The 13,503-nt window shown below is 40.4% G+C and overlaps 1 protein-coding gene across 4 annotated transcripts in view; it reads right to left on the bottom strand.

Moving 5' to 3' along the window:
• The window catches only part of pde4ba (phosphodiesterase 4B, cAMP-specific a), a 174,715-nt gene that overhangs the window by 18,254 nt on the left and 142,958 nt on the right, over positions 1-13,503 (bottom strand). For all 4 annotated transcript variants that reach the window (XM_018696110.2, XM_018696119.2, XM_051077165.1 and 1 more), the window contains one exon: positions 2,411-2,523. In XM_018696110.2, coding sequence (XP_018551626.1) covers positions 2,411-2,523 — 113 coding nt within the window. The remainder of the gene's footprint in view (positions 1-2,410; positions 2,524-13,503) is intronic.

Genomic DNA, 13,503 nt, shown 5'->3' with positions numbered 1-13,503 from the left:
AATATGGACACACAAGCACATACTAAACACAGTCAGACTTCAGACACAAACTACATACGAGACAGACATAGTTGATGGGGGATTCCTTATCACTGTCTTGTCTGTAGATGGTTACGTGTCAGGACACAGTCACCTGCCTGCCAAAGACACATCAGTGAGAGGGACATAGGACACATTGTGCCACCTGATATGCTCCACTGTGAATCAGTCATATCTAGTGCTTGTGTCATTTGAAAACTCACATTTCAGAATTTAAATACATTAAAAGATTAGCTATTATATTCTGCTATCATGAAACTACTTTTCATGTTGTTGAATTGTTTTACAGTCTGATTATCTCAGCAGCTGAAGGGTTAAGTCTTATGCTGTATTTTCTGGAAAAAGGCAGGATAAAACTGGCATGATAAAACTGTGATATAACGGTCTCATTTTTCTATTGTTGGGATATTTGGGAATTTCTCAAAGCAGGAGACTCCTGAAATCAATCATCACCTGCAGACTTTCTTTGGCTCAGTTTTTTCTGCGATTGTGAAAGTGCTAGAATTACAGAGAATTACAAGAATCATCTGTACTGTAAGCCCACAAATGAGGGTTGATATAAACCGGCAGCTTTACCACATTTACGAATAAAGCAAAACATGTTGTGACATTTTATTTTGTTAGGAAAATCCTACTGTCATTCTGCCGTAATGGACACATTGAAATACTGCATCTTCCATTTACTCTGTCTGTTCTGTCGTTCTGTTGTCCTAAAGCCTTCTGTCCATGTCTAAATGTCTGTTTGTTTAAATGGTTAACAGTATTTATTCTGTGATTCAGTCGTCCTCATGTGTCTTAACTTAAACCGGTCCAGCTGACCATCAGGGTCGGATCTGTGTCCAGATGACGACAGCAATGGGATAAATAAACATGACCATTAACCATCCAAACGGGTATGATAGGATGTCTATTGTCGTCTGGAGAGAGAGCAGGGGATCAGGAAGGAGACAGGAAGAGAGAGTCACTCTGCCCAGGGGTCTGCATGGATCCCACACACACACACACACATACACACACGCTCAAAAAAATGTTCTCGCTCTTCCTCTCTAGTTTATTGTGTTTGACCCACTGCAGGATCCCTCGCATCCTGTTGTCCAGTTTTATGAGAAATAACAAGCTTTTCCTCTTGGCTCACTTAACAAATTGTTTTCAGGCTCTCTTACACACAGCTGCCACTCAGCCCAAACAGCGGCTTTATGGGGTTTCACTGCCACAAGCTAATCATACAACCAACAGTTTACTATTGGACAAAAAAAGCTCAAATTTGAAACTTCCTCTACAGTATAGCGTGTGCAAAGAGTAATTTTAATAATGCGAGATCTACATCAAAGAGCATACAGTCCATGGATGTATTAATAGAGCTAAGCCCAGTGGCCACTTTTGAAATTGCAACGAAAAAAAACCCCTGCAGCCCAAAAAGTATTTTCTCCATAGACCATCATTAAAGAAAAAATATCTGTAAAACCGCTGACAGGACACCTGCCACTGCAACAGAAGTGGACCAAAGCAAACCAGGAACAGCCAGAACGTTTTTTGTTCATGCACTGGATGAGCACCTTTCACTGAAATGCGTGAACGCAAGCCACTTTGGCCAAGAGGTAGATGTAGTTTCTCAAGGTTTCATTTTGAGGGACACTCATGAATTCTTAGATATATCTGCAGAGTCAGTGCCAAAGAAGATCTCAACAAATCAGGGGATCTGCAAGACACAGCTGAATATTGCTTAGTACCATTCCACGTCATGCCCTGTCAACTTCTCCGTACTTATATAAAGAACGAGGAACTGAGACTTGCTGCACATCACACACAACCAATGACACAGAGGAGACTGAGTGACCAGTAAACATTTAAAATATGTTTGACAGGAAGGATGAAAAAAGGGGCCATCAGCGCCACAAAAAGACAGCAGATCACTTCTACTTGACAGACCATCTTTGCACAAAGAGAGAAAAAACAGCAGAAATGATGGAGCTTTGTGTTGGTTTGCAGAGCTCAGCTGATGGGTAACATTCAGTGATATTCAAACATGTGTACAGGCAGCCTTTATGAGCAGTCAGCATTCATGCACGCACTGCTCACTGCTGCGTGCCAAGCTCCTCCTCCTTACTGTACATGTTCAGACTTTTAATACTGTTGACTTTGCTTGGGTCACGTCAAGTTCAGTTACAGTATCTCTGGATTTGGGATTCTCCAAGCAGCTGCTCAGATTATCTGAGAAATCCCTCAAAGAGCAGTATCTTTTTTTATGTAAACACTTTCAAAAAGTTGTGGAAAGTTTCTCTGATTGAAATAAAGTAAGGGCAACGTCAGGCCTGTAGTTGTTCACTTTTTTCCACTCATAAAAAAATTGAAAAGATGCAGCCTGTCCTACCTTGTTGGAGGCCATGTCACTGACAGAGCGGTAGGTCTGGATGGTCTCCAGCTGGTCCAGACACCAGTCCAACTCCTCCATCGTCTCCATGGCGAGCTTCTGGTACGCCTCATCTGTCAACAAGCAGCCGGCACACAGAGACACACAGTCAGAACAGACGGTGCACATGGAGCCCGAGCGCTGCCCAGCCACTCCCAGGCAACATCCACCCACGGGTCCCACTTGGGGCGCCTGCTGCTGCTGCTGCTGCTGAGGGGGAGGAATGGCTAGAGGTGGCACCCGGCTGCAGCGCTCCTTCATCATGAGGAGGTTTGGCTGTGGCAAGCTGGTGGGACTTGCAGCTGTCAGCAGAGTAGAGCAGAGCGAAGGAAAGCTGGGACCTGAGCTCGCTCTGTCACACTCAACTTTTCTCTCTGTCCATGGGTGTTTGTGAGAGAGAGAGACCCCCACCTCACCCAATCTGAAGCCCTCAGCTGATTTACATAAAATCAACCCCCCAAAGCAGGAAACCAGATACCCCCCACCCCCCATCCTCCCCCCACCATCACCACACAGGCAGGCTTTGCACCACCTCACAGGAAGCACGCAGACACCTCTAAATCTATGCACACATGCATAAACATACATCTTAACATATCAAACCAAACTATGTGGTAACTATGACTGGATTTTCTACTTTCTCTGACGCACATACATACACAAATACATACGTACATGCATATACATAGACAACACTGATTAGGTGACATTATTTAATCAGTGTAGTCACATCTGATTGTTGACAATAGATAAGAGCACTCAACAAATAGTGATACAGTTAGTTTAACGGCTGAAACAAAAAACTTGGTAATGGGCCTATCTGTCTCTGGTGGAGCCCCACATGACAGAGACGCAGGATACTTAAATGAGTCCGCACAGAGCTGAGAACATTCATTTGTAATTTTGGTCTAGGTCAAAAATGACAACAGCTGCTGTGAAGACATGTGGTTGTGTTGTTTTGCAGTGTGTACGTAATAAGTTAAAGGCCTGACCACAGACAGTACAGACACAAATGTAGCACAGAGACAAAGTTACAGGAACTGAGTTTGGTATTAAATTTTACCAGAACTGAACAATATTTCCGTTTAGCAGCAGCCAGAATGTGTATCGTGCTGCTCTTTGTTGTATAGGCTCATTTTCATCATTCTGTTATCTCATTGTAAAACATATGGTGACTCTGTTTTTTAAGCATATCACACTCAACTGTAAATTACTCAATAACTGTAATTATTACAACTACTTATTAGTTCCATTGTCACTTAATCTGACAATTTTTTTCTCAATTAATCTGTTCATCATTTTGTCATTAAAATGTCAGAAAATAGTGACACATTTCACACATGACACATTTCACAATGCTTGGTGCCTCATGCTAACCCCCCCCCCCCAGCATATTTAAAGCCACATTATGCAGTTATTTTACCTTAAAATAACAGGTTCAGAATGATTTTGATGGTGCGCTGACTTGTAAAGTGAGCAACACTTCACACGTATGGTGCGCAATGCCTTATGACACTACATAACCCATACAAAGTTAGCATTGGTAATTCTTTGTTTCACTTATTAAACAAAGAGCAATTAACTTTGTTTTCAGTATAAGCTGTTAGCTTCTAGAGGTATGATGCTTCCAGTACCTGTGACTGCTTGGACTTGTAGCCCAACAGAGTTTAATACACCATCATTCTCTAATTACCACTTGTGGCTGCAGAGGCCACTGTTGCTGCTGTACAAAAGTTTCATAATATTGCTTAAAGCTAGGATTTAAAGAATCTTTGTCAGCAGTTAGAATGTAAAGGCTGATTCCAATAAAAGACTGGAGTAAACTAACATCTATAACGTCTTATATCTGTGTGGAACATGATGCACAGCTTTATTTTCCACTAGTCTAAACCACTTAAGTTACAATAAGCATGATTATCGATTTACTGAGGGACTTTTCCCTTGAAATTTAAATTATTGTTTGCACTGCAGACAACCAGATAAAAAGAAAAACAAGAGAGCGAGTGTGTTGTAACCACTACTGAAATATTCTTGCTTGAACTAAGAGTCAGTATTCCAACCCTGCTCCTGCGGTTTAACTATTTTTCAGACAACTACGACTATACGTCAAGGTTGGAGTGACTCCGTGTTGGAAAGCGAAGGGGGTGTGTGATGAGGTGGCTGGTGGGGTTGGACTAACATACACACGCACACACGCACACACACACGCCTGCTGCCCCTGCATTGTGTATACCCCGGGTCTCCTAGCTGCAGAGCACAACATGGCAGCAGGGTGTGCACTGTGGCGACCTTAGCGTGGCCACGTAGAATGTGTCCCCTGCTCTGATCTCCTCGCCATCAAAGACACGAGCCTGTTTGCTCTCCCAAACATGAGAGGCACCTGGCGCTCTGCCCACAGCCTGCCCTCACTCTGATGAGGAGAGCAAGAGAAAGAGAGGGAGTGTGTGTCTGTTTAGTTTAACTCCACCAGCGTCTGATGTTGAAATGGTTTACACTTATTTGAGATTTTTCTTTCCAGTATTCCCAACACTTTTGAGGTGGTTTGTGTTTTTGAAGAGCATAGAAAAGCCCTTGTCCTTGTAACAGATCTCTCATTTGAACTTTTAAACTCTGCAAAGACAGCAAGAAACATACTAGAAATTTTATCTATGGATAAGTTTCTAGCCTTACTCTTTGTTGACCTATGCAATTTTATCATCCTCTGCAAAAACTGATGAAAAGAAGTATTTTTCTTTTTCTTTAGCCTGTGCTGTAAAGTAAAAACTAATTCTAACAATACTGGAGTTTGTTTTATGGGGACATCCCGGGTTTCAGAGGTAGAAGTCGCTTTGATTTTCGGCATAGACAGTGTTAGCTGACATCTTACTTAAGAGCATGAAACTGCTGCAGTTCAATCAATGGTACAAAAGACAAGCGACTGATTTAGAAGAGATCTCCTTTTGGATAAAGGACAAAGGTACAAAACTGTGTACATAAAAAGTTACCAAGAAAGCATTTCACTGAGAAATATCCAATCAAAAAGCTTAAAATAATTCTGCACTGCTTACAGTGTGTGGAAGCTACAGATAAAGCTTTGTAAAAGCTGGATAGAACATTCAGCAGTTTAAATGAGTTAAAACATCTGGATTCTGGAGCAAAGTTAGCAGCAGTAACAGTGTTTTCTTCACTATTTCTAACAGTGAAAGGTTCCCTGCTTCATTTTTGACCTCTAGTACCATTTCACATTATTCCACTGTTCTACATGCATTGGCAATTTGCCAAGTAATGCAGCAGTGCACCAACAAAAGCAGCAAAGACGACTACATATGGGATTCAGTCCTGATTTGCACATCTGTCTGGCTTGTTGCCATAGCAACAGTAACTACCTGTGATGGGTACTATAGTATTTAGACTGTTTGCCATACAAAACTGATAGAAAAACAGAACTTCTCAGAAATTAAGTTGTAGTATTCCTACAAAGCTGAGTTGGGCTGCAGTTTATTTGTGTATGTGTGTGGTGAAGAGGTTGTATTGGGGGAAAACTGGATTGCTAGATTGATGGTTTGAGCCCTAAACCACTTTTCAGGACTTTGATTTCAAAACACACAAAAATGGGTACAGAGCCTTTAAAATCTGGTTTAGTGAGTCAGGACCTAAAACTGGTCACGAGGCCAACTTCTTGTGGGTCCCCACATACTAAATCCAATCTCTAGGTAGGTGCCAGAGCCACTTAACTATAATGCTTGTATAACAGTTTCACTCTGATCCCTCCCCTGCTGGCAAGCAGAGCCAATACCACCAGTGTTTACTCCAGTGCTGGACCCAGTTTACCACCAGTCAAATAAAAACAAAGATTCATGTGGTAAGCACTGAAGAGTTGGACATTAACTTGGTTATTTCTCAATACTATTACGGTAGTTACAGCAACTATCAAAACTAATGCCAGTATTTTAAATACTTCACTTCAGAGGAAAAAGAGATGTAAATGAGCATTAAGTAAACACAACCCAATGCCTGTTTTTATTCTGCAGCTAAAAGACAGAGAAGACAACCAAAATCAATCTAAGATGTGAACTTAATCCTCTGTTCCTGAGTTGACCGTGATGGTAATTAAATGATCGTACAATCCAATGACAGTGTTGAAAAGGAAAATAAAAAACAGACATTTTTAGATGAGCAGAATAGGCAACTAAAGCAGATTTGTTTCATTCTTTTCATAGAGCAACAGGGAAATAGGCAAATACCAGCATGGCTAAAGGGAAAGACTTAATATGGACAAGTTCTACTATAGACAATATTATGAAAACAATACATATGCTTGGAAATGGCTATAAAAAATACAAAATTAGTCTCAAAATGTTCAGAATTTCCAAGCCATATTATAGTGTGGTGCTGGAAATCATTATGCAAGGTTTCAGCTTTTGTTTTTGTGTTAGATTTTTGCCTTAACTAATTTTTATAGTTTATGTAAAAAAAAAAAAAACAGTACATGGTTTAATGTTTTATTTATTTCAAAACATACAACTATTTATTCCAAAGGTGGATGGCTTTTATACTTATGCTGCTAATAAAATCTTGCTTATTAAAGATGATGGTGTTTAGTTAAATTATACTGACAAACTAAGCAAATACATGCTTTAATATTCTCACTTGTTTCAAGAGAAGAAGCATGTATATGTGCTGCATACCAGCAATTACTTTAGCTACAGCAGCTTGCACTGTGTACTGTCATGCCCTCAAATGGACCAAGGGAAACAGCATTCAGAAGCCAAATGTCTACTAACACACATGCACACACACACACACACACACACACACAGTACACTAACACCACGATGTAAGAGGGGATTTCCACCGCCTCCACCCGACACAAGGACCTTTCTGATCAGAGCACAGACCTACAGTGGTCTGAAACACAGATACACATGTACAATCCAGACACGCAAACCCACACAAGTACACACCATACATATACATCTGTAACTTCTCATTACCACACTTACACACAGACACACAAACATACAATCGTGTACTTTCCAGCTGGAGGAGGCAGAACCAACAGGCTGCAGAAGCAGGGTGGGTTAGGAGGGATATGAGGTCAGCTCCCTCCGTCCCTCTTTCAATTCAATATTCAACTCAGTTTAGTTCAGTTCAGTCAGCTTCACTGGCAGCATCTCCTACACTGACAACGTTAACACTTCCACCGCAAATGACAAAAGACAAAAGACAAAACAGACCAAACAGTGGAATAAACACACTGTAAATAGATTAAGCTTCGTTAAACTTCAGTGATATCAATGAAAAATGTCTGGACTTTACAGTAAACATGAGAAAATGCAGGTTAAGGACATGGGTGGACAGAATAACAGGAACACCTTATACCTCACACTGTAAAAATACACCTTAACGATGAGATTGAGCTCTATTAGCAGTATTATATAGGTGTTCCTCTTATTGTGGCCATCCAGTGTTTTTCCACTTCCTTTTGTCTCTACAGTTGAGTCAGATTTTAATCCCAATGGAATGGTATCTTTGGTTCATCCTCCAATATTTACATTTTTGAGTTTTCTATTTCAATTAATATCAGACAAGCTGAAAAAAAATCATTTGAAAGTGCTGATATGGGGCTTTCACACAGAATACCATTCATATCTAGAACCCAAAACAATTTTCTGAGGAGGAAAAATTGTCTTTTTTATTTTCTGTGATTTTTCAATGGTTTAGAGAGAAAAGGGCACAAAAACAATCTGGGATTAAATCTCTTTACATGTTGATAGACTGTAATGTAGGCTGTCCTTTAGCACCAATATACCAAGACAAATTCCTTGTATGTGTAAACTTACTTGGCAATAAAGTCTGATTCTGATTCTGATTCTGATTCTGAGAGGCTTTGAGTGTGTATGCACCTGCTGCATACACACCCAAAACCTTACACATACAGCATACAGCGCATGTCATATGGTGTTATCAGGTTGTTTAAGGACAAGTGAGCGCACAGGACATCAGACCAGAGGAGTTGACGATATGTGTGTGTGTGTATGCGTGCATGAGTGAGCGAGACAGCTGCATCTGTCATCCTCTCGTGGGGATAGAGTCAGTTTCCTGCCTGTGATGTGATGGTAGATGCAACAGAGCAAGAGGGCTGCAGCGCATTATCAGCGGCCAAAATCTATATGACATTGTGGCAGTTAAATCATCAGCCGACGTTGACCTGCAGGCATGGACACATACACAAACACACACTCATACACTCACAGGATACAAGGTCAGCAGCAGACAACCTCTCTTTTTCCTCCCATACCAATTTCTGCTTTCAATTTATTGACCGAGCATTCATGATATAAACATCCAGGTCTTGAAGGGTGACGTGCCACATTTCCAGTGAACCACACACACATAAAAAGAAACCAAACTTTGACATGGGCTGACTGGCAGCAGTGCCAGGTTCCTGAATGAGGGAGAAAGAAAGAAAGAGGGGGAGCCATTCTTTAGTGGCATCTCCTGCTTTACAAGAAACAGAGATGAGTTGATCAGAAACCCTCTGTGCAGTTACACAACACTTCCTAACAAAGACCAGAGTTGGTATGGTGAGTCAGTGGGCTGCTCAAGTGCTGGTCTTCCACTTGTTCCAAGCTGAATTATGACTTCACATGCACGACATTGCAAAATCAATCACTGACAAGTATTATGAAAAGAGGGAAGAGGGGTGGTGGTGGAGTTTGCGGTTTTACGAGCATGTTATGTTGCGCTGCAGCGTTTGTTGATTGAAACATTTTTGTAAGCCAGGTTCTGAGAAGTGACAAAATGACATCATGAGCCTGTGTTTTGTTAAGAGTTCATTTATCTGATTTATAGGGAGGTGGAATACAAATAATGTCTCAATAGATGGTAGATCACGATTTTGTTACCCTGTGGTCATGAATTATAAACAAAGGGGAAAGAAATATTAAGTAGACATTCTGATGCAATGGAGGATTTACATCTGGTTCACCACTTATGATTTTGCAGCAGAGCTTCAGTGGAGCCGTAAAGGGTAAATTTATCACTCTGGGACGCAGAATTGGTAAAACATATTGGTGCCTTTTTCATGTGGTGACCCCTTCCAGAAGCAGCACTGTGACACTCTAAGAAGTTGTTGCATTGTAATGGTGCAATTAGGCTCAAGCAGAACAACTTCAAGTACATGTTTTCACACTTGGGTAAGAACTACAAGTTTGCATGTTTGCTGTTTGATCCTAATCAATGAACAGAAAGGGGAAAAAAAGCTTGCATGTTTCTGCTCCACACAAAGTCTGCAGAATTGTAAATTATATTGTAAATGCTATGGTAAATAAAAAGAATTTATTTGATACATGCTCATATAGTACAATATGTGCAGTTAAATGCAGGATAGCATACTTGGATGCTGTGCAATTAAGAAAATAAGGATGTTTAGAATAAGAAATATACAACGAAGAGGCAAATAAAAATCTCCCTTGGGAAAAAAAAGGAAAAAAAGAAAAAGAAAATACTTTAGCCAGTGTTTCTGGGTGAAGGAATATTTAAAGGAATAATTTTGGGAAATATGCTTTTTCGTCAAGACTTAAATGGTAAGATCAAAACCACTCTTGTGGAGTGGGAGCCAGGAGGTGATTAGCTTAGCTTATCTTAAAGATAAATAGAGCAATCAGGGGAAACAGGTCCAAAGTGCCAGAAATGCCCTTTCTTACACCTGCATCACTCACCCTTTAACAAGTTATATTTAATTTGTTTAAGGAGAAGGCTTTAGAGGAGTGAAGTGAATTTCGCAAAATATTGAACTATTCCCAAAAATTGAGGTTACGTAAACTGAAAAAAATAAAATCTAGAAATTGAGATAAATTGAAATTGTGATGACCAAAACTGTTTTTATGGTCACACAGAGGGGAGTGTGTGCTCTGCTTTTTCCAAGTAAGCCTGTGGTCTTGGTGTTGTTAAACTTGTTGTTCCTAGTGTAGCAACAGGGGAGTACATTCACTGCTAGCCTGACTTGTGGCTCTTCTGCCTGCATTTATACTGAAATAAAGTCAGTTCTGACCACAAAACATCTAACAAAAAAGGCTTTGACTGGGACATATGTTCGATCCCCCCCATGGTTTTTGCCTGCTCTTCTCCCCCTCTCTCTTTGGACATAGTGTTCCCTGTCCACCCCATAACATACACATGTACACATTCCTGTCTGATTTACTATACAACTCTGTGGGAAAGCAACAGGGAAAGCTATAAATTCAAGTAGCACCTAAAGACGCCCAAAGGTCGGACAGCAATACCAGATCCCTCACAGAATCATTGGAATAACGGTAGAAAACAGCTTTGCTGTGTTAATCAATCTGTCTAAATCCAGGTGGAGTGAGAAAACTGAAGGTTTTGAGGCTGTGAGAATTTTATTTTATAAGGTGTGTCCTCTCAGTGAGATAGTACTAGAGGAGTTCAAAACGATGTTAAGTCCACAAAGTTTTGGTCCCATTTGAACAACACCACTTCATGTGCTTGTCAGTGATTTTAATCCTGTCTGGAGTGGATATACGTGCTATTTCATCCCCCATAGTATTAAATTCTGCCCCAAATACCTTCTGTGTTTTGGCACACTTGTTGGGTAATCCTGTCCAGACAGAATCAGATTTTTTTTATACTATTACTAGGACTGTGACTAATTTAAATAATTGGTCAATCTGCTGATTATTTTCTCAATTAACTGATTATTTGTTTGGTCAGATAGTGAAAATGTCACAAGGTGAAGTCTGAAACCTGAAGAAATTCAGTTTACAATGGTATAAAACAGAGAAAAGCAGAAAATCCTAACAAATGAAAAGCAAGAACCAATACATTTTAATAATTTTTCCTTGAAAAAACTCATTCAAGTAATTCATCAACAATCACATTTTTAAAGTTTCTCTATTGATTAATTGATTGGTCAGTAGTCTCCACTCTGGCACAAAGAGCTACAGTTACATTCCTGGTAACTCCTGGACTCAGAATGGTGTTTGAATTGCATTTGAATTGTGAATGATTTAATTTATCAATGACAATCATCTATAATGATGCGTTTACTTACAAAAGAGGATGGGAAATATTTTAGTGCCCTGTACTAATCCAGTCCAAATGAGGCTAGGATCCATACCATGACTCTTACTGCTTACTTTGTTTGAAATTCCTTAACAGGAAAAAAACATATCCATTCTTTCTTCCACCATGTCATGCATTGCACATTAGACTGTGACTGCTTCTTGCACACACACACACACAGACACACACACAATTCACATTCGTGAATTCGTGCATGTTATTCACACACAAGGAGATGCAGACTGATTTGCGCACGTGGGAGGTGACTGTGAGGAGCATATCGTGAGGAGTTAACTGAGCTCAGAGAGGGTCTGACATCACAGGGTCTGAAGGTCCACTGAGGCCTGAGGCATCTGTCTCTGAGTCTAACATGCAGTATTCTCCCCTGTCTGACTGGTCGTCAAGTTTTGGTGTAAAATTCTTAAATGTTTTGTTTCTGCATCTCTCTCACTCCCTCTGATAAAACACTCAGACGTCAGTGAGGCTGTCGTTCTGTCCTATCAGCAAGTCTGCTCAGAAGACCAACGAGTATAACACGGCCCTGTCCTTGAGCTGCACTCTCCCTCGTGCTCTCCATCTGTTTTGGCTCCTTCTCTCATAATCCCTCACATATTCTTTTCTCCCTTTTCACTCACTCTTACTCTCTTAAGCTCAGCTTCTATACACTCCAACGTGTACACACACAAACTCACAGCAACAGACCAGGCTTTGTCTGTGTTACCTGAGGTGAACTCCCACATTGGGAGCAACAGTACTGACTGGACTGAATGGGCCTCATTGTCACGCTGACTGGCATTTGCCCCTCGGGTTGATTAGTATGGATCAGAGGCGCCATGAACCCCAGTTAGCCAAACTTCTGTCCTTGTTGATGCTGCTTTCCTTTTTTTTTAGGTTTCAAAGCAGCGTCTAGAGTTACGATTACAGAGGTTTTCTGTTGGTGCGGGGGCAGATCTGATGTCAGGGATGATGAGAGATTTCTACAATCATCAGGAAAACATTTGCATAATCAAAATGGACCAGTATGCAGCAGCTGATGCTGGATCCAGCTCAGCTTCTATGAAGTCAGATTGCAGACTGAATCAAACTTTTAATTTAAGACATAGTGATTAGTCTGACTTTGATTTCTTTTCTGACTTTCTTGCAAATACATTTTAGGGCATTTAGCCCTATGTGCTGCTCCTGCCAAGAGTCAGTTCACCAAAATTACAAAAAACAACAACAACAACAACAACAAAAAAAAACAAAAAAAAAAACAGTTAGCTTATCATGAGGACTGGAAACAGTGAACTTTAGATGTGCTGATAGGTGGATTTTGTTACCGTTAAAAAAGCCAGGCTAGCCGTTTCCCCCTGGTTCAAGCCTTCATGCTAAGCTAAGCTGGGCTGACTTGCTGGCTGTACCCTCATATTTATCATACATGAGGAGTGTTGTTGTAACATGTATTTCCAAAAATAATGAACTATTCCTTTAAATAGCAAGATCAACAAAGAAAATGTGATACAATCATCACCATAAAAAGAGAGGAGTAATACAAATAGATTGGGTAAATAAAAAATAAACTGGACCTACAATGTATGGATTATGTAATTTTAGGAATTCTGAGTACTGTTTAGATGTAACAAGAGCTTTACTCTCCTGCAGCATGTCACAAGACAGGACAAAGAGCAGAGGAGTCCAGGAGGGGCCCCTCAGACACACAAAAAAGTTGTAATGTTTTGCATGTGGAGACGTCAACAAGAAGGGACCTTCTGTGATCAAACCAGGCCCAGGTATGTTAACAGAGATCTCTCATTCTACATAGTGATACCATTAATTATTAATTATTAATTTCTGTTAATTTGAAATAAACAGGGTCCATATGGTGTTGGTATAAATGAGAAAAATCAGTGCAGTTCTACTTCAGTTATTTTACACCCAGAAAATATGGAAGGTGTGGCAGCTCCCATGAGCTTTCTAAACCATGGCTCAGATCACTTTTACAGGTCTTATTT

Source organism: Lates calcarifer, linkage group LG17, assembly GCF_001640805.2.
Source record: "Lates calcarifer isolate ASB-BC8 linkage group LG17, TLL_Latcal_v3, whole genome shotgun sequence".
NCBI classification, from domain to species: Eukaryota; Metazoa; Chordata; class Actinopteri; family Centropomidae; genus Lates; species Lates calcarifer.
The sequence above is the reverse complement of the archived record's forward strand: the minus strand, read 5'-3'. Positions and strand labels throughout refer to the sequence as shown.